At 40.0% G+C, this 22,500-nt stretch overlaps 1 protein-coding gene across 1 annotated transcript in view; it reads right to left on the bottom strand.

Moving 5' to 3' along the window:
* The window catches only part of szt2 (SZT2 subunit of KICSTOR complex), an 80,833-nt gene that overhangs the window by 11,532 nt on the left and 46,801 nt on the right, over nucleotides 1-22,500 (bottom strand). Inside the window, exons 20-25 of the mRNA XM_062038401.1 lie at nucleotides 22,453-22,500; nucleotides 18,029-18,142; nucleotides 17,740-17,943; nucleotides 4,557-4,654; nucleotides 4,346-4,484; nucleotides 3,974-4,279 (exon numbers count right to left, since the gene is read on the bottom strand). The exon at nucleotides 22,453-22,500 is cut by the window's right edge and continues 70 nt beyond it. Of these exons, the coding sequence (XP_061894385.1) occupies nucleotides 3,974-4,279; nucleotides 4,346-4,484; nucleotides 4,557-4,654; nucleotides 17,740-17,943; nucleotides 18,029-18,142; nucleotides 22,453-22,500 (909 nt within the window). The remainder of the gene's footprint in view (nucleotides 1-3,973; nucleotides 4,280-4,345; nucleotides 4,485-4,556; nucleotides 4,655-17,739; nucleotides 17,944-18,028; nucleotides 18,143-22,452) is intronic.

The following is a 22,500-nucleotide window of genomic DNA, read 5'->3' as shown; positions in this document are numbered from 1 at the left end:
TAAGATGAAATATGTCAAATAAGGGTGATATTTGCTTATTTTCTGTCTGATAAGATAATTCTTCTCACTAAGCAGATTTTATGTTAGAGTGTTTTACTTGTTTTAAGGGTTTTGCTCCTAAATGATCTCAGTAAGATATTACAGCTTGTTGCTGAGATTTGATGACCTATATTGAGTAAAACATGCTTGAAACTAGAATATCAACTGTTGCAAAGTTGTGTCATCAACACTCACTAGTATAAAACTACTTTTTTAAAGTCATCATTTCTTATTTCAAGCATGAAATAAAAAATCATGACTTTGACACAATTGTGTCTCAATAATTAAAACAGATGACAGCCAAATGGACTTCGCTGTTTTATTTTCAATGAAACAATAGAAAATACGTACTCATATAGTTATAGAGTTAATATTTAAACATTTAACAAATGACATTTCAAACAATTTTGAACAGAAATAGTTCATGCACATTCAGATAAATTCTTCAAAATTACAATAAAAATAAAATTGGAGCGCATATCATTATGTCAAGATAATGGCACTAGCATTTACTTCAAGGCCTACTGAAAGCCACTACTACCGACCACGCAGTCTGATAGTTTATATATCAATGATGAAATCTTAACATTATAACACATGCCAATACGGCCGGGTTAACTTATAAAGTGACATTTTAAATTTGCCGCTAAACTTCCGGTTCGAAACGCCTCTGAGGATGACGTATGCGCGTGACGTAGCCCGGCGAACACGGGTATGCCTTCCACATTGAAGCCGATACGAAAAAGCTCTGTTTTCATTTCATAATTCCACAGTATTCTGGACATCTGTGTTCGTGAATCTGTTTCAATCATGTTCATTGCATTATGGAGAAGGAAGCCAAGCAAGCAAAGAAGAAAGTTGTCGGTGCGAAATGGACGTATTTTTCGAACGTAGTCAGCCACAACAGTACACAGCCGGCGCTTCTTTGTTTACATTCCCGAAAGATGCAGTCAAGATGGAAGAACTCGGATAACAGAGACTCTAACCAGGAGGACTTTTGATTTGGATACACAGACGCCTGTAGAGAACTGGGACAACACAGACTCTTACCAGGATTACTTTGATTTGGATGACAAAGACGCAGACGTGCTACTGTGAGTATGCAGCTTTGGCTTTTTTTTGCGTATGTACGTAACTTTTTTAAAATATATAAGCTTTATGAACCTTGGGTTAGGTGAACGGTCTTTTGGGCTGAGTGATTGTGTGTGTTGATCATGTGTTTGAATTGTATTGGCGTGTTCTATGGAGCTAGGAGCTAGCAGAGGAGCTAGGAGCTAGCATAACACGTACCGTACCGTACGTGCGCGTCACGTACGTAACTTTTTAAAAATATATAAGCTTTATGAACCTTGGGTTAGGTGAACGGTCTTTTGGGCTGAGTGATTGTGTGTGTTGATCAGGTGTTTGAATTGTATTGGCGTGTTCTATGGAGCTAGGAGCTAGCAGAGGAGCTAGGAGCTAGCATAACAAACACGCAGGTGTTATTATGCAGGATTAATTTGTGGCATATTAAATATAAGCCTGGTTGTGTTGTGGCTAATAGAGTATATATATGTCTTGTGTTTATTTACTGTTGTAGTCATTCCCAGCTGAATATCAGGTACCGTGAGTATGCAGCCTTGGCTGCTAAACATTCGATAACTTGACCGTATATGCGCGTCACGTACGTAACTTTTTAAAAATATATAAGCTTTATGAACCTTGGGTTAGGTAAACGGTCTTTTGGGCTGAGTGATTGTGTGTGTTGATCAGGTGTTTGAATTGTATTGGCGTGTTCTATGGAGCTAGGAGCTAGCAGAGGAGCTAGGAGCTAGCATAACAAACACGCAGGTGTTTTTATGCAGGATTCATTTGTGGCATATTAAATATAAGCCTGGTTGTGTTGTGGCTAATAGAGTATATATATGTCTTGTGTTTATTTACTGTTGTAGTCATTCCCAGCTGAATATCAGGTCACCCCCGCCTCTCACAGCATCTTCCCTATCTGAATAGCTTCAACTCCCCACTAGTCCTTCACTTGCACTTTACTCATCCACAAATCTTTCATCCTCGCTCAAATTAATGGGGAAATTGTCGCTTTCTCGGTCCGAATCTCTCTCACTTCATGCGGCCATCATTGTAAACAATAGGGAACTTTGCGTATATGTTCAACTGACTACGTCACGCTACTTCCGGTAGGTGCAAGCCTTTTTTTTATCAGATACCAAAAGTTGCGATCTTTATCGTCGTTGTTCTATACTAAATCCTTTCAGCAAAAATATGGCAATATCGCGAAATGATCAAGTATGACACATAGAATAGATCTGCTATCCCCGTTTAAATAAAAAAAATTCATTTCAGTAGGCCTTTAATTTAACAATATTTTTCAACATATTGAGAAAAAAAGGTCTTATATTTGTTTTTTCTATCAAGAAAAGTGCACTTGTTATTAGTGAGAATATACTTATTTTAAGCTATTTTTGGGTTCATTGAGGTTAGCTAATTTTATTTGTTTTGGAAAGTCTTGACAAGCCAAATTTTGTTGTTCTATTGGCAGATAATTTTGCTTAGTTCAAATAAAATGCCCCTAACTTTTGTATTTTTTTGTTTTTGAACACTGACTTTTTGCGGTGCAAGCTCTCTGCTTGCTCTTTCAAACGTGAAATACCCCTTGAAAATAAGACTCTGTTTTTCGGACATGTACCTCAGGACTGGCTGAAGAAAGATAAACACTTGATGAATATCCTACTGGTGGCCTGTAAAAAGACTATTACTAGGAAATGGATATCCCTGGAGAGCCCAACTTTGAAGCAATGGATGGAATTCACAATGGACATATATAAAATGGAGAAGATAACTGCCTTTACTAATTATAAATTGGAGAAATTTACTTCATACTGGGAAAACTGGGTCAATTATGTCACGCCCCATAAGCCTGACTTTAATTTCTCGAATTAGTGATTGCACTACTTTAAAAAAAAAAAGATTACTCCCTATATGTGTACATATATATATCTGTTTATATTATTTTATTCTATTTCTGATTATTATTATTAATAATGTATTATTATTTATTTTTTCTTTATTTAATTGATGTATTTGCAAATACTACTTTGTTTTTCTGCTGTTTCTTTCTTTTTTTATATGGGGGAGGGCGGGGGGTGGTATGGTTGGGATATAAACAAAAAAAATATATTTTGACATTTAGGGCAGACAACATATATGATGTATGTGAATATGATGTAATGGATAGGAATGTCTGATGCTGGATGTCAATTAAAAAAAAAAGAAAAGAAAAAAAATAGACCACCAAGAGGTGACTTTGGTCACTTGATTGACATTCACGGCACCCGAGGGTCTTGTGAGATGACGCCGACTGCTGCCACATCATTATTAAGAAAAAAACGACCGACAGGAAGGCGAGAAACACTTTTTATTTCAACAGACTCTCGCGATTAAAAATGGCACAACTATGTACGCCGTGGTTTCTCAGTCCTGATCAAAATGACTATGTGTCGCTGTTAGAATAATTATGTATATATTATCACACAACTTTTATGCTTAAGGGCCGTGGCTATAATTATTGTCAATTGTGCTGAAGTGGTGTTTTTCTTTGTCTGAGCAAAGCTGGCAATCCAGAAGATTGCAAGCCAGTCTGGTATCAGTGTTTGTGTCCAGGAACGCCCTGCTGACTGCCAAGGCCGAACACCGCCGTGACGCAGACAGAGCAGAGACAAGGCGATATCACCAGCGTCAACACATTTGCATTTTTGTATAATCAAATATTGTGTCTAACTGGAGTTGTCGAGATTACCCCCTTCCCTCAGCGACAGCTTCAGTGCTGATATCGTAGCGGATTAATATCAGTACCGGGGCAGTACTCAAGGCTGCATAATCAGTATTGTATCGGACTTCTTTTCACTGGCGATTGAGAGCGGTATAAATCTTGACTGACCTGAGCTCGGTGTTCCAGGCTGGGTTTCCAACACCCGGCAATCCCAGCTCTCGCGGTCCAGGACCAGAGAGTCAGCGGGCCCAGGCTGGCCCTCGGAGCGCGGGGAGAGCAGCGGCGACCTGGCGCTGAAGTGACCGCTGCTGGAGCTCCTTCTCAACTTAATGGCCAGACCGAAGCTGGACTCGGTGGAACCCGACAGCGAGTCCGCCTGTGACTTGTTGCTGGGCGTCAGAGTGTCCTCGTCCTGCGTGCTGACGTTACTCAAAGGGTCAACTTCCAACAGCGACGACATCAGCATCAGGACATCTGTCAAAATGTATTTCTTAAAAAAAAACCCATTGGACAGTTTCGCTGGTCTAGAAGCGGTCCTACCTGTGAAGGTGGCCGGCAGGAAGGTGAGCAGGATCTGCTGGGAGCTGACGTGCTTGGCGTAGCACCTCCACTGGGGCGCCGAGCAGTCCCTCCCCCCCAGCGGAGGCTCCTCGTCCACCAGGTCTGCGTTGGTGAAACTCTGCCGGTCACAAACGCGGACGTGAGCCGCCAGAGAGAACCGACACCGTTCCAAAGTACGGAAAAGGTTTACCTGTAAAGTGCTGGTGGATCCCATCATCTCTCGACTGCTGCCAGGGGTGTGGAAGGCCGACATCACTTCCTGTCTGTCAGGAAGCTTCACAAACTCTTCTGATGAGAACAAAAACCAACAGTGTGAGATCCACAGGACCTTGGTGACGTACTAAGGGTGGGCGATACTGCAAATGTTGGTGCCGATACGATATCAAGTATATGTTCAGTGGAACATTTGTTTACAAACTCCTTGTGAACTTTTCAGTTTACGAAACGTTAGACCAGGGGTCACCAACCTTTTTGAAAGCAAGAGCTACTTCTTGGGTAGTGATTAATGTGAAGGGCTACCAGTTTGATACACACTTAAATAAATTGCCAGAAATAGCCAATTTGCTCAATTTACCTGTAACTCTACGTTATTATTAATAATTAATGATATTTACACTTAATTGAACGGTTTAAAAGAGGAGAAAACACGAAAAAAATAACAATTAAATTCTGAAACATAGTTTATCTTCAATTTCGACTCTTTAAAATTCAAAATTCAGCCAAAAAAAAGAAGAGAAAAACTTTAAAAAAGAATTTATGGAACATCATTAGTAATTTTTCCTGATTAAGATTAATTTTACAATTTTGATGACATGTTTTAAATAGGTTTAAAATCCAATCTACACTTTGTTAGAATATATAACAAATTGGACCAAGCTATATTTCTAACAAAGACAAATCATTATTTCTTCCAGATTTTCCAGAACAAAAATTTTAAAAGAAATTCAAAAGACTTTGAAATACGATTTAAATTTGATTCTACAGATTTTCTAGATTTGCCAGAATAATTTTTTTGAATTTTAATCATAATAAGTTTGAAGAAATATTTCACAAAAATCCTTCGTCGAAAAAACAGAAGCTAAAATGAAGAATCAAATTCAAATGTATTTATTATTCTTTACAATAAAAAAAAAAAAATTTACTTGAACATTGATTGAAATTGTCAGGAAAGAAGAGGAAGGAATTTAAAAGGTAAAAATGTATATGTGTTTAAAAATCCTAAAATCATTTTTAAGGTTGTATTTTTTCTCTAAAATTGTCTTTCTGAAAGTTATAAGAAGCAAAGTAAAAAAATTAATGAATTTATTTAAACAAGTGAAGACCAAGTCTTTAAAATATTTTCTAGGATTTTCAAATTCTATTTGAGTTTTGTCTCTCTTAGAATTAAAAATGTCGGGCAAAGCGAGACCAGCTTGCTAGTAAATAAATACAATTTAAAAAATAGAGGCAGCTCACTGGTAAGTGCTGCTATTTGAGCTATTTTTAGAACAGGCCAGCGGGCTACTCATCTGGTCCTTACGGGCTACCTGGTGCCCGCGGGCACCGCGTTGGTGACCCCTGCTTTAGATTATGCCAACTATGCTTCATTCATTCATTCATTCACCCATTCATTCAGCCATTTTGGAGAGGCCGAACCCCCTACGCCAGACCTGGGCAGAACATGGCCCATTAAGATTTTCAATCCGGCCCGCTGGACGCTCTACATAACTTTTTTAGACCTTTAACATCAAAAGTGTATTTGCCATTATGATGTGCAGTGACCGTACGTCTTGAAATATAGAAAGTATTTCAATTAGAGATGTCCGATAATATCGGCCGATAAATGCTTAAAATGTACTACCGAAAATTATCGGTTTCAAAAAGTAAAATTAATGACTTTTTAAAACGCCGCTGTACGTAGCGGTACATATCCGGTAAAACACGGACGTAGGGAGCAGTACAGAGCAGTTGCGTCTCCCAGTCAGCAGCCCCCCCCTCCCCCACACACAACACAGGAGTTGCAGCATGAGAGGTTTACTGGCGACGCTTGATGACCTCATCAAACCGCCGCGAGCGGAGCATAACAACAACAAGAGTGTGTTGTTGCCGGTGCCGTAGCCGTGGCTAACAAGCGAGCTCGCTCGGTGACTGACTAACGACACCGTGTCTATGGTTTGGGATTATTTTAAAGCAGGGGTCACCAACGCGGTGCCCGCGGGCACCAGGTAGCCCGTAAGGACCAGATGAGTAGCCCGCGGGCCTTTTCTAAAAATAGCTCAAATAGCAGCACTTACCAGTGAGCTGCCTCTATTTTTGAAATGGTATTTATTTACTAGCAAGCTGGTCTCGCTTTGCTCGACATTTTTAATTCTAAGAGAGACAAAACTCAAATAGAATTTGAAAATCCAAGAAAATATTTTAAAGACTTGGTCTTCACTAACTGACAAAGAAACAGATAACAGATTTGGTGTCCAGTTCAAAGTGTGACATGATTTATTTAAAAATTTGAGAGTTGACTTTTGTATTTTATATGAGTTATTATTTGTACAAACATGGTGCAAAGTAATTCATGATTTGTTAAAAAATGTTAGTGGCTAGCTAGTTAAAATGGGATATTGTGATTTCACAAGACTGTCTTAGAAGTGATCATTTGAAAATGTTCAATTTGAATAATGTGCACTTAGAGAAAATATAAAAATAAAGTGTTGCATATTGATATTTATCTGTTTCTGTATGTATTTATTTATTGTGAGAAATCATTAAGATGATCAGTGTTTCCACAAAGATAAATATCATTAATTATTAATAACAACATAGAGTTAAAGGTAAATTGAGCAAATTGGCTATTTCTGGCAATTTATTTAAGTGTGTATCAAACCGGTAGCCCTTCGCATTAATCACTACCCAAGAAGTAGCTCTTGCTTTCAAAAAGGTTGGTGACCCCTGTTTCAAAGTGTGTCTGATGGATAGAAAGCTGGCAATTTGCAATGACTGCAAAAAGTTGGTTATGCGAGGAGGAACCAAGACGTCTTCCTTTAATACGAGCAATTTGATCTCCCACCTCTTCAAGATTCATAAGGAGATACACCATGAATATAAGCGGAAGATGGATGTGAGCCCAGTTTATAATTCCCTGTTATACAGTATGCCAGGCAGTCTTGCACTAAATGAGGACTATGTTATTGTGTACTTTATTACTCTAGTATACTCTGGACCAGACCTGGGCATTCTGCGGCCCGCGGGCCGCATCCGGCCCTTTGTGCGTCCCTGTCCGGCCCGCGTGAGGCCAATTATAAATTACAAAATACATTTTAAAAAGTATATATGTCGAGTGTGCAATACAACGGTGCTGCTTTTGTTTTGAAAATCGTTATTTGTATTACTTCCGTGTGGACGTATGCGTGTGCGTGATTGCGAGTGAATGTGAACAGCTGCAATCACAAATGACAAAATAAAGTTGAAAAAACATCTATGTCGTGCGCGCAATACAACTGTGCTGCTTTTATTTTGAAAAGTATTATTTATGGGCGTGTGTAACCTGCGAGTGAAGGTGCACATGCAGCGACAAGCGATGCACGGTTTACACCCGAGACGCTAAAAAGAGAAAAGTTGATGAGGAATGGCGTGTTTTCAACAAGACATGGACTGCCAAGCAACGTTCCCTCTAAGGTGCGCGCCTGCGCAATTGCGCACTGCTCAAGCGTCCGCTGCGCGCAGCAAATATATGCCGCGCACCAAATCAAATCCCATCTGAATTCTAAACAAAATAAACATATTTATTCTATGTAATTTTGCAATGCAACTTTGAGTGACAGTGACAACAAGCGGCCCTAACGGTGTTCGTCAACACCGTTCAATTGAACACCGTTCAATTATTGTAACGTCTATGGAGATGCTTCGAGGACAAGAATTATATCCATCACTTTATTGAGCAAAACTGTTTATATTCGGACATAACCACACCAAAAACATGAGTTTTCACACTTCTATCTGGAAAAACTAGTCATTTTCTGCCGTACAAACCAGGCCAAAAGCAACTTGTCATCTGTCACCAACACGCATAGCACTAAACCACTGGTGCGTTTATGGCCACACAAAAAGTCGGACAACTCAAACACCACACAAAGTTACACTATGACTCCTCAGTCATACGTGTGCTTATTTTACTGTCATTTATTATTAATGTTAATTTATTTATATTAGTCATGGAATGCTGTTACACACACTATGTTGAAGTATTACTATTATTATTAATTATTATTATTATTATTATTTATCTTACGGTATATATCAAATTAATTGAAATATTATCGATGTGGCCCTCCAGCAGTGCTCGGGTTGCTCATGCGGCCCCCGGTAGAAATTAATTGCCCACCCCTGATGTAGAGACATTTTACTTTGAAAGTACGGATGTCCGATAATGGCTTTTTGCCGATATCCGATATTGTCCAACTCTTTAATTACCGATACCGATATCAACCGATACCGATATATACAGTTGTGGAATTAACACATTATTATGCCTAATTTGGACAACCAGGTATGGTGAAGATAATGTCCTTTTTTTTTTTTAAATTAATAAAATAAAATAAGATAAATTAATTAAAAACATTTTCTTGAATAAAAAAGAAAGTACAACAATATAAAAACAGTTACATAGAAACTAGTAATGAATGAAAATGAGTAAAATTAAGTGTTAAAGGTTAGTACTATTAGTGGAGCAGCAGCACGCACAATCATGTGTGCTTACGGACTGTATCCCTTGCAGACTGTATTGATATATATTGATATATAATGTAGGAAGCAGAATATTAATAACAGAAAGAAACAACCCTTTTGTGTGAATGAGTGTGAATGGGGGAGGGAGGTTTTTTGGGTTGGTGCACTAATTGTAAGTGTATCTTGTGTTTTTTATGTGGATTTAATTAAAAAAAAATAAAATAAAATAAAAAAAAAACGATACCGATAATAAAAAAAACAATACCGATCATTTCCGATATTACATTTTAAAGCATTTATCGGCCGATATTATCGGACATCTCTATTTGAAAGGGTCACTTTTAGCTTTTTTGTGTGTTGCGCTTGCTACACTGCAAAAAGTGAAATCTAAGTAAGATGAAATATCTCAAATAAGGGGGATTTTTGCTTATTTTCTGTCTGATAAGATCATTCTTCTCACTGAGCAGATTTTATGTTAGAGTGTTTTACTTGTTTTACGAATTTTGGTCCTAAATGATCTCAGTAAGATATTAGACTTAGACTTCCTTTTTATTGTCATTCAAATTTGAACTTTACAGCACAGTTTACAGCTTGTTGCTGAGAGTTGATGACCTATAGTCAAAGTCAAAGTCAAAGTCAGCTTTATTGTCAAACAACTGTTTGTACAGGACATACAGGTGGACGAAATTGCGTTCCTCTCACATCCACGGTGTCTATAAATATAAAGTGTAGAAGAAAAATAAAAAAGACAACAATTTAAACAGTCGCATGAGGAGGGGGAAAAATATACAGGGGAAGAAGATATTACCAGAATATCTATAATATCTATCTAAGTATTCAGATGGGAGTGCAAAGTGCAATGTAAACAGTGTAAACAGTTAAAACAGTTAGCAGCATTTTGAGTCCGGAGTAAAGTGGCTAAGTGATAGATGGTGTGTGTGTGTGTGTGTGTGTGTGTGTGTGTGTGTGTGTGTGTGTGTGTGTGTGTGTGTGTGTGTGTGTGTGTGTGTGGGTGAGTGGGGGGGGGGGGGGGGGGTGGGGTGTAGTGTCTCAGTTCACAGTTCAGTTCAGATCAGATTGCAGGGCAGAGTGAGAAGGGGGGGGGGGGCCGGGAGAGAGTTCAGCTTCCTGACAGCCTGATGGATGAAGCTGTCTCTCAGCCTACAGCTTCGAGCTCGGAGGCTTCTCAGTCGTCTGCCGGATGGCAGCAGTCTGAAGAAGCCGTGTGAGGGGTGTGTGATGTCGCCTGCCACGCGGAGTGCTTTGCGTGACAGGCGTGTGTTGTAAATGTCCTGGAGGGAGGGGAGGGGGGCACCGACGATCTTCTCAGCTGCCCTAACTGTGCGCTGCAGCGTCCTGCGGCAGGACGCCATGCAGCCTCCGTACCACACAGTTATGCAGCTGGTCAGGATGCTCTCGATGACGCCCCGGTAGAAGGAGTGCATGATGGAGGCTGAGGCTTTTGCTCTTCGCAGTTTGCGGAGGAAGTAGAGGCGCTGTTGAGCCCTCTTGGCCAGTGATGCAGTGTTGGTCTTCCAGGAGAGGTCATCTGTGATGTGCACACCCAGGAATTTGGTGCTGCTCACTCTCTCCACCACCACACCGTTGATGGTCAGAGGAGGGTGCTGGGTGTGCGCTCTCCTGAAGTCCACAACAATCTCCCTTGTTTTCTCTACATTGAGAGAGAGATTGTTGTCACCGCACCATGTGGCCAGTTGGCTCACCTCGTCTCTGTAGCCGGTCTCATCGTTATTGTGGATGAGACCTACCACAGTTGTGTCGTCCGCAAACTTGACGAAGAGGTTGGTGCTGTGCTTCGGCGTGCAGTCGTGGGTCAGCAGGGTGAAGAGAAGGGGGCTCAGCACACATCCTTGAGGGGCCCCTGTGTTCATGATGATGGTGCTGGATGTGTACCTGCCGACCCGGACTGCCTGTGGTCTCCCAGTCAGGAAGTCCAGCAGCCAGTTGCACAGCGACGTGTTCAGCCCCAGCCGGTCCAGTTTGTGAATCAGCTGCTGTGGGATGATGGTGTTAAATGCTGAACTGAAGTCTATGAACAGCATCCTGGCGTAGGAGTCTTTAGTGTCCAGGTGGGTGAGAGCTGAGTGGAGGGCTGTGGAGATTGCATCATCGGTCGATCTGTTGGCCCGATATGCAAACTGGTAGGGGTCCAGGGTGGGGGGGAGGATGGACTTGATGTGCTGCAAGACTAGCCGTTCGAAGCACTTCGTGATGATGGGCGTCAGTGCAACGGGACGGTAATCGTTGTAGCTGGATGGGGAAGCCTTCTTGGGAACCGGGATGATGGTGGAGGCTTTGAGGCACGTGGGAACAGCAGCTTGGCTCAGGGAGGTGTTGAAGATGTCCGTGAAGACATCTGTGAGCTCCGCTGCACAGTCTCTCAGCACACGACCAGGTATGTTGTCCGGGCCTCCAGCTTTGCGTGCGTTGACTCTGGAGAGGGAACGCCTCACGCTGGCCGAAGACAGGGACAGCACCTGGTCATCCGGAGGGGGTGGAGTCTTCCGTGCAGGCGTGCTGTTTTGTGCCTCAAAGCGTCCAAAGAACTCGTTCAGGCTGTTCAGCAGAGCGGTGTCACTGTCACAGGTCTGTGGTCGGGGTTTATAGTCCGTGATGGTCTGGATCCCCCGCCACAGGCTCCTGGTGTCTCTGCTGTCACTGAAGCGGTGGGCTATCCTGCTGCCGTACTGCCTCTTAGCATCTCTGATGCCACGGTTCAGGTTGGCCCTGGCTGTTCTCAGGCCAGCCTCATCTCCTGCTCTGAAGGCAGCGTTCCGGGCTCTCAGCAACCTATGGACTTCCCCCGTCAGCCATGGTTTCTGATTTTCCCGTACCGTGATGGTCCTGGTCTCTGTGACATCATCGATGCATTTAGTGATGTATGCAGTGACAGTCTCTGTATATTCCTGTATGTCGATGTGGTGGTTGTAGGTGGCTGCCTGCTTGAAAATGTCCCAGTCTGTGGTGTCAAAACAGTCCTGCAGAGCAGAGGAGGCATCCACTGGCCACACCCTCACTTGCTTCTGAACTGGTCTGGTGACTTTAGCCCTCGGCCTGTATGCTGGCATTAGCATGACAGTGAGGTGGTCAGAAGCACCCAGGTGGGGGAGGGGTGACGCCTTGTAAGCTCCTCTCTGAGTGGTGAAGACCATGTCCAGTGTGTTTTTACCTCTTGTAGGAAAGTCAATGTGTTGATGTAGCTGTGGACACACTGACTTGAGGTTAGCCTGGTTGAAATCACCAGCCACGATGAGGAAGCCGTCTGGATGGGCTGTCTGGTGTTCGGTGATGGCACAGTTCAGTTCAGATAGTGCCCTGTCTCTGTCCTTGTTGTTAGAGCAGGGGGGAATATAAACAGCAGCTAGTAGAATGGCTGTAAACTCCCTCGGTAGGTGGAAAGGCCGACACTTTAAAAACATGAACTCCACCAGGGCTGAGCAGTGCTTCTGTGTAACAACAGTGTCCTTACACCATGCATCACTGATGTAAACACAGACCCCGCCACCGCGGGTCTTACCTCCTGCAGTGAGGGCCCTGTCTGCCCGATAGCATGTTAGCTGGTCGAGCTGGATGGCGGAGTCCGGGATGCCGTCGTGGAGCCACGTTTCGGTGAACACAAAAGCACAACACTCTCTCACCGTCTTCTGTGTGGATCGGATGAGCTGTATGTGGTCCCGTTTGTTGTCCAGGGAGCGTACGTTGGCTAGGAGGATGGATGGAATAGCCGGCTTGTTTGGGCTAGCCGCTAGCCTGGCTCGGATATTGAGTAAAACATGCTTGGAACTAGAATATCAACTGTTGCAAAGCTGTGTCATCAACACTCGCAAGTAGAGATGTCCGATAATATCGGCCTGCTGATATTATCGGCCGATATATGCGTTAAAATGTAATATCGGAAATTATTGGTATCGTTTTTTTTATTATCTGTATCGTTTTTTTTGTTTTTTTTTAAATTAAATCAACATAAAAAACACAAGATACACTTACAATTAGTGCACCAACCCAAAAAACCTCCCTCCCCCATTTACACTCATTCACACAAAAGGGTTGTTTCTTTCTGTTATTAATATTCTGCTTCCTACATTATATATCAATATATATCAATACAGTCTGCAAGGGATACAGTCCGTAAGCACACATGATTGTGCGTGCTGCTGCTCCACTAATAGTACTAACCTTTAACACTTCATTTTACTCATTTTCATTCATTACTAGTTTCTATGTAACTGATTTTATATTGTTTTACTTTCTTTTTCATTCAAGAAAATGTTTTTAATTTATTTATCTTATTTTACTAATTTTTTTTAAAAAGTACATTATCTTCACCATACCTGGTTGTCCAAATTAGGCATAATAATGTGTTAATTCCACGACTGTATATATCGGTTGATATCGGTATCGGTAATCAAAGAGTTGGACAATATCGGAATATCGGATATCGGCAAAAAGTCATTATCGGACATCCCTACTCGCAAGTATAAAACTACTTTTTTAAAGTCATCATTTCTTATTTCAAGCATGAAAAAAAAAGTCATGACTTTGACACAATTGTGTCTCATAATTCAAACAGATGACAGCCAAATGCACTTTGCTGTTTTATTTTCGATGAAACAATAGAAAATACGTACTTTCTTCAAAATTACAATAAAAAATGTTTTGGCCGGGGGCGGGGCTGTATATATATGCGCACTAATTGACTGAAAAAGCACGCGCTTGGCGCTATGATGTCATGTTATCCATGGAAAAATGCATTTTTAGACAATATGATTTGCCTGAGCGGCTAGGAGTCCCCGAGAGTAACAAGCGCTTGCCTTGTTGTCTTTCTATTAAGAACAATAAATTAGTTTTTAGTATAAGTTTGCTGGTTTCAAGAAATGTAATGCATATCATTATGTCAAGATAATGGCACTAGCATTTACTTCATTTAACAATATTTTTCAACATATTGAGCAAAAAGGTCTCTATTTTTTATTTCCTACCAAGAAAAGTGCACTTGTTATTAGTGAGAATATACTTATTTTAAAGGTATTTTTGGGTTCATTGAGGTTACCGTATTTCCTTGAATAGCCGCAGGGGCGCTAATTAATTTAAAACCTCCTGTCACTCCGGCGTTTACCGGAAACCGGCGGGATGGCCGTGCATGCGCTAATTATTTTAAAACCTCTTCTCACTCCGGCGTTTACCAAAAGGAATGCGGTAAACTTAGGCGTGCGCTTTGAGTGTGATGTCAGCATACCATCATGAAAAGCACATTTAATAAAAAAAAACGTTATTATGGTCTTACCTGTACTTATAAATGGAGTCCATTTGCAGCTCCTTCTGACCAAAAGCATTGATAACTTGTTTATAGAAGTCTTCATTATTTTCTTTCTTCCGTTTTAAAAGTCTCTCTGTCTCGATGGAGATATTCCTTTAATTATTACCTCCTGCTTCCATTGAAAGTCCAGTTTAGAAAACTGTTTTATTTTAGATACCGGTATGTAATCCTCCTTGTTAAAAGTTCAGGCAGAGGCTGCGTGTGTTCACTTCTTCTGCAGTACCGGAAGTCGCAAGAAGGATCACTAGCGCGGCAGCGCCCTCTACCACCAGGAGGCGGGAGTCATTTCATGACTCATACAGTATTTGACACACACAGCTACGGTATATTAATAAAACATAGCTGCTTACTGTTCTTTTTAGCATACTGTACCGGTATTCAATAGCTTGGACCTTAAATCCTACTGAATAGCTCTTTATCTTTTTTCCTTTGTGCGATTGCAAACTACTGAAAGCAGCTTCCTCCATTTTGAAAATGAGGACAGGTAAAGCGTCACTCGTGACGTAACGAATTTGACCCGGTGGAAGTTCTAGACATATGCTAAATATTTTGCCAAACGAGTTTGACCCGGCGAAAATGATAGACATGCGATAATAAAATTAATATTTTGCGAAACGAATTTGATCCGGCGTCACTAATGAACCGGCGATAAGGCCAAGCATGCGTTAATTATTTTGAGAAACGAGTTTGACCCGGCAGTAATTCTAGACGTGCGAATACTATATTCCCTGCGCCAATTCAAGGAAATACGGTAGCTAATTTGACTTGTTTTGGAAAGTCTTGACAAGCTGAATTTTCTTGTTCTATTGGCAGATAATTTTGCTTAGTTCAAATAAAAAACCCCTCACTTTTGAATTTTTTTTCCCTTGTTTTTGAACACTGACTTTTTGCAGTGTATCGGTGCAGTTCAAATTGTCATTGCTGTATCTTTTTTCAAGCCTTAATGGCTGTCCCTACGTGTGTTTGATGGTTTATCGATGTTCTGCTTTCTTTGTAGTTGGAACGACAACTGTTTTTTTTCAGTCAATAGCATCTTTAGTATCTACTAAACAAATGAGCTATCATGGCAAAACTATGCCAGCTGATTTGACGCTTATATTTGCATTGTTTACATTAAATGTCCCTTTATATGCATAGAAGAATCAGCTATAATTACATTAGATTACAGAACAACAACACTCTGTATTTGTGTGTTTCTAATACTCAAGTAGTTTGTGTTCTTTACTATGAGTCCATATTTATTACGCAAATTCGCACCACAATAAAGTCTTGATTAGGGATGTCCGATAATGGCTTTTTGCCGATATCCGATATTCCGATATTGTCCAACTCTTTAATTACCGATACCGATATCAACCGATATATGCAGTTGTGGAATTAACACATTATTATGCCTAATTTGGACAACCAGGTATGGTGAAGATAAGGTACTTTTTAAAAAAATGAATCAAATAAAATAAGATAAATAAATTAAAAACATTTTCTTGAATAAAAAAGAAAGTAAAACAATATAAAAACAGTTACATAGAAACTAGTAATGAATGAAAATGAGTAAAATGAAGTGTTAAAGGTTAGTACTATTAGTGGAGCAGCAGCACGCACAATCATGTGTGCTTACGGACTGTATCCCTTGCAGACTGTATTGATATATATTGATATATAATGTAGGAAGCAGAATATTGATAACAGAAAGAAATGGGGGGAGGGAGGTTTTTTGGGTTGGTGCACTAATTGTAAGTGTATCTTGTGTTTTTTATGTTGATTTAATAAAAAAAAAACAAAAAAAAAAAACAAAACAAAAAAACCCCGATACAGATAATAAAAAAAACGATACCGATAATTTCCGATATTACATTTTAACGCATTTATCGGCCGATAATATCAGCAGGCTGATATTATCCGACATCTCTAATATATATATATACATATATATAGTTATATTTATATTTATTTATATATACATGTATATATATTAGGGATGTCCGATAATGGCTTTTTGCCGAAATCCGATATGCCGATATTGTCCAACTCTTTAATTACCGATACCGATATCAACTGATACCGATATCAACCGATATATACAGTCGTGGAATTAACACATTATTATGCCTAATTTGGACAACCAGGTATGGTGAAGATAAGGTCCTTTTTAAAAAAATTAATCAAATAAAATAAGATAAATAAATTAAAAACATTTTCTTGAATAAAAAAGAAAGTAAAACAATATAAAAACAGTTACATAGAAACTAGTAATTAATGAAAATGAGTAAAATTAAGTGTTAAAGGTTAGTACTATTAGTGGAGCAGCAGCACGCACAATCATGTGTGCTTACGGACTGTATCCCTTGCAGACTGTATTGATATATATTGATATATAATGTAGGAAGCAGAATATTAATAACAGAAAGAAATGGGGGGAGGGAGGTTTTTTGGGTTGGTGCACTAATTGTAAGTGTATCTTGTGTTTTTTATGTTGATTTAATAAAAAAAAAACTAAAAAAAACACACAAAAAAACGATACAGATAATAAAAAAAACGATACCGATAATTTCCGATATTACATTTTAACGCATTTATCGGCCGATAATATCGGCAGGCTGATATTATCGGACATCTCTAATATATATGTATATATATATTAGGGATGTCCGATAATGGCTTTTTGCCGATATCCGATATGCCGATATTGTCCAACTCTTTAATTACCGATACCGATATCAACCGATACCGATATCAACCGATATATGCAGTCGTGGAATTAACACATTATTATGCCTAATTTGGACAACCAGGTATGGTGAAGATAAGGTCCTTTTTAAAAAAATTTATCAAATAAAATAAGATAAATAGATTAAAAACATTTTCTTGAATAAAAAAAAAAGTAAAACAATATAAAAACAGTTACATAGAAACTAGTAACTAATGTAAATGAGTAAAATGAAGTGTTAAAGGTTAGTACTATTAGTGGAGCAGCAGCACGCACAATCATGTGTGCTTACGGACTGTATCCCTTGCAGACTGTATTGATATATATTGATATATAATGTAGGAAGCAGAATATTGATAACAGAAAGAAATGGGGGGAGGGAGGTTTTTTGGGTTGGTGCACTAATTGTAAGTGTATCTTGTGTTTTTTATGTTGATTTAATTTTAAAAAAAATAAATAAATAAAAAAAATAAAAAATAAAAATAAAAAAAAGATACAGATAATAAAAAAAACGATACCGATAATTTCCGATATTACATTTTAAGGCATTTATCGGCCGATATTATCGGACATCCCTAGTCTTGATATTTGGATCGATCCATCTTCCTCGGTGAGGAGTGGAGGTCTTACCTTTGATGACAGGAAGGGCGAAAGGAGCAGAGTGGCCGTCGCGCTCTCGCTCCAGGATGTGGTGCATGAAGGCGGCGTGGTCGCCGTCGGCAACGGGGATCTCCCGGTCGCTGAGCTCCTGCTCCAGGCTGCTGTGGAAGAGGCTGAGGAGCAGCTCGTTGGGCAGGCAGGGGGCGCTGCCGAGGTGCTCCTCCAGCTCCACTTCTGAAAGCCCACCACGACGGTGAGAGCGGTGGTCTCGACATTGTGGGGGGGGGGGGGGGGGGGGGGTAAATCAAACAAACAATACCTGTGCCGAACGTGAGGAAGAAGAGCTCCACCTGCTGACACTTGGGGAGCAGCTGGATGAGATCAAACTGGAAAGGCACCGTGTGAATGCTCTCCTCTGACGCTGGAGGTTCTCCTGAAACCAGAAGAGACTCACAGTCATCAGCAAGCTTTCTAAGAGGAGGGAATGACAAAACAAGTAACAAGGGACATTTTTTTTTCTACATTCAAAACACTTTCTTGCGGTCTACAGCAGTGTTTTGCAACCTTTTTTGAGCCAAGGCACATTTTTTGCGTTGAAAAAATGCGGAGGCACACCACCAGCTGAAATCATTAAAAAAAGAAACTCAGTTGACAGTAAAAAGTCACAATTGTTGGATATGACTTTAGCATGCATCACTATAGCTCTTGTCTCAAAGTAGGTGTACTGTCACCACCTGTCACATCACACCCTGACTTATTTGGACTGTTTTGCTGTTTTCCTGTGTGTAGTGTTTTACTTCTTGTCTTGCGCTCCTATTTTGGTGGCTTTTTCTCTTCTTTTGGTATTTTCCTGTAGCAGTTTCATGTCTTCCTTTGAGCGATATTTCCCACATCTACTTTGTTTTAGCAATCAAGAATATTTCAGTTGTTTTTATCCTTCTTTGTGGGGACATTGTTGATTGTCATGTCATGTTCGGATGTACTTTGTCTTTGCTCCACAGTAAGTCTTTGCTGTCGTCCAGCATTCTGTTTTTGTTTACTTTGTAGCCAGTTCAGTTTTAGTTTGGTTCTGCGTAGCCTTCCCTAAGCTTTAATGCCTTTTCTTAGAGACACTCACCTTTTGTTTATTTTTGGTTTAAGCATAAGACACCTTTTTACCTGCACTTACAAAGCAATTAGCTACCGGCTGCCACCTATTACAGTATTACACGGTTACTCTGCCGAGCTCTAGACAGCACCGACACTCAACAACAACAACAACACATCATTTGCAGACTATAATTACTGCTTTGCAAAAAACTTTTTTAACCCAGATAGGTGAAAATAGATAATCTCCCACGGCACACCAGACTGTATCTCCCGGCACACTAGTGGTGGTAAATACTGGTCTACATAATATGTCATGATGGCGCTTTGGTCCAAATTTTGCATGGATTTTCTTTTACAGACCGTCTTCAAGCCGTTCGTCTCTTCAGAATGCGCCATTTTGTAGGTGTCCAAGTCCAGATATGGCCCCCCTGGCCTTGAGTTTGACACCTGTGCCTTAAATTCAGTGTTTCCCACACATTCATTTATTTGTGGCGGCCCGCCACGAAAGAATTACGTTCGCCACAAATAAAAAACTTTTTTTTTTAAAATGTATTTATTTATTTATTTATTTTTTGTCCTGTCCAGCTTCTCAAGCAAATCCTATAGTAGATGTAGATGCCCATATCGGCTGTTCAGATTTACTTTACAAAAGACAAGTGTAGGATACTTCTCTTGTTGCCTTATTTGTATTTGACCACTACTGTTTTCTGTTTATTTGTTACTGACTGTGGCAGGACACCTCTGCCTCTGTTTCACTTTATGTTGCTGGTAAATAATATGGTTGTAGTAGTAGGCTAAAGTTAAATTATTTAGTATGCACTAATTAAAGGGGCAGAGCTTTAAGAGACATTTTAGCTTTCATATTTTTTGTAAGAACCACAATTAATAAATATATTTCAGTGAATAACTTATTGTTCAAATCTGTATATAAATATGTACATAATGTGTTGTAATTGTATTGTAAAATGGATGGATGGATGGACGTTTAAAACAAAACTGTTATTATTAATTAGTAAGTATACATTTTTTTAGCCTTTTTAGAGAAAATCATATCATTGTAGTAAATTATGCAAATTACTCGATGATGTCATGGTGACCACGCCCATAGCCACGCCCCCACCGCCACAGGTATCTTGGCAGTTTATGGGAAACACTGAAATTGATGCCAATTTCCCTGATATTCTGCGGTTGACAGCCGTCTCTGTTTTATTGGCCAACCATGTAACTCTGTCCGCGGTTACGTCAACCTGGAAATCATATGCCTTACTTCTTTTGTTGAGTTTAGCGGTTATTGATTAGGGCTGACTAGAATTGTGTCAAATAAAAAGTAGCAACTATGGCAGGCCTGGGCAATTATTTTGACTCGGGGGCCAAATTTAGAGAAAACATGTGTCTGGGGGCCGGTATATCAGAATTTTAGGAACACTAATACAAAACCTCACAATAATGTCTGATTGAAAGCTAAAAACGTTATGACAGACTGCCTGAAAAATGGCATTTAACATTTTTGTACTGAATGAGACACCCAGAATGTACATGAAAATAAAGAATGTGGGATTTATAATATTAACTATGAAGGATAAAACACTGAATATTGACAACATATGAACGTCACACCTCCTCTCCATCCACATATTTTACAATCAAGCGAAATGCAACAAAAATATAAACGAGAAGGGTAAAAGAAAAAACCCCACCTACAATCTGATATATCTGATACATCAATAAGCTTTAGAACTTTGTTGTAAAAATCTCCTTCCGCGTCTGTCCCTGACACCCGCATTTCAACTAATTAGATGACCACAGTAACTAATTAGATGTCCATAGTAACTCATTATATTACCATAGTAACTAGTATATCATGCAGATTCCAAGCATTGAAATACTTTGTATAGTTGAAGACTTACAGTCCTTAGAAAAGATGAGTGCACATCATAATGGCAGCTACACTTTACATCTTAAACATCTAAACAAATTATTTGGGAGTGTCCGGCGGGCCAGATTGAAAAGCTTAACGGGCCACATGTGGCCCCCGGGCCTTAATTTGCCCAGGTCTGAACTATGGTGACACTCCAAACTTCAAATAGACGTACCGCATTTTTTGGACGATGAGGCGCACTTAAAATACTTTCATTTTCTCAAAACTCGACAGTGCGCCTTATAACCCGGAATAATTTTGGTTGTGCTTACCGACCTCGAAGCTATTTTATTTGCTACATGGTGAAATGATAAGTGTGACCAGTAGATGGCAGTCACACATAAGAGATACGTGTAGACTGCAATATGATGGCAGTCACACATAAGAGATACGTGTAGACTGCAATATGATGGCAGTCACACATAAGAGATACGTGTAAACTGCAATATGATGGCAGTCACACATAAGAGATACGTGTAGACTGCAATATGATGGCAGTCACACATAAGAGATACGTGTAGACTGCAATATGATGGCAGTCACACATAAGAGATACGTGTAGACTGCAATATGATGGCAGTCACACATAAGAGATACGCGTGGACTGCAATATGACTCAAGTAAACAACACCAACATTTTATATGTTGTTGAACATTACACACGGCACTCAAAAATCCATCAAAATGTTTTAGTCTGACTTTGGTAAGCTATGAAGCCACACCGCTTGATGGATTGTACTGTGCTTCAACATAGGAGTATTATTATGCTGTGTGTATAAGGTAAGACATATTATCTGGTGTTTTGTTTCACAATATTATGCAAAACCAACTTTTCTTACTTTCTGGTACATGCTGATCTGTATTTGGGATCTGCATAAGTCCTGAAAATGTCCTTTGTAGTCTGTGCCGACACCGTAGTGGATAATCTTCTTCTTTTTCTCTATCTTCTTCTTATGTGACATTCATCCTCCGCTGTTGCCATTTCTAATATAAAAGTAGTGTAAAGTTCTTACTTATATCTGTCAGTAAACTCGCCATGAAAGCGCTAAAACATACCGGTGTAGTGACTTTACATTATTCACCCAATGAACTTTAGTTATTAGAGAGTTCCGGTCACGGGACACATTTCGGGCGTTGTTGTTGCACTAGTGAGCCACGGATGAGGAGATGCTGCTCCGTTATTGATTGAAGTGTGAATGTCATTAAAACAGTTAGCGCCATCTTTTGACACTTCTTCCACTCCCGTCCTTGCACGCTACGCCGCTACAACAAAGATGGCGGGGAGAAGACGCCGTCCAAGTGGAGGCACATAAATAAGACCGCCCACAAAACGGCGCATCCTGAAGAGACTGTCAGAAAGTGACTTGAAGATGATGTGTAAAACATCATCCATGTAACATTTTGAGCAAACAACCACCATTACATGTTATGTAGACCACAAGGAAGTCTTTAAAAAAAATCATAATATGACCCCTTTAATGCGCTTTATAATCCGGTGCACCTTTTGTATGAAAATAGACCTGAATCATCGGCAGTGTGCCTTATAATCCGGTGCGCCCTATGGTCCGCAAAATACCGTACTCTTTTTTTCCATTCGCGCCGTTTCACAGTCACAAGCTCCGAAATTTGCATTTCCGATTATAATATTTCCATAATGGCAATCAAAACGTGCTTAATTGTCCGGCCTGAGATGTCTAGATTGCCATTCACTGGCTGGTGCAGAAGTCTTTAGTTACCTCTCAGGTCCTTGAGTCCAGCTGGCAAAGCCCACGCCTGGTCCTTGT

The sequence above is a fragment of the Entelurus aequoreus genome, linkage group LG27 (genome assembly GCF_033978785.1).
Source record: "Entelurus aequoreus isolate RoL-2023_Sb linkage group LG27, RoL_Eaeq_v1.1, whole genome shotgun sequence".
NCBI classification, from domain to species: Eukaryota; Metazoa; Chordata; class Actinopteri; order Syngnathiformes; family Syngnathidae; genus Entelurus; species Entelurus aequoreus.
This window is presented reverse-complemented; position numbering and strand designations above follow the sequence as displayed.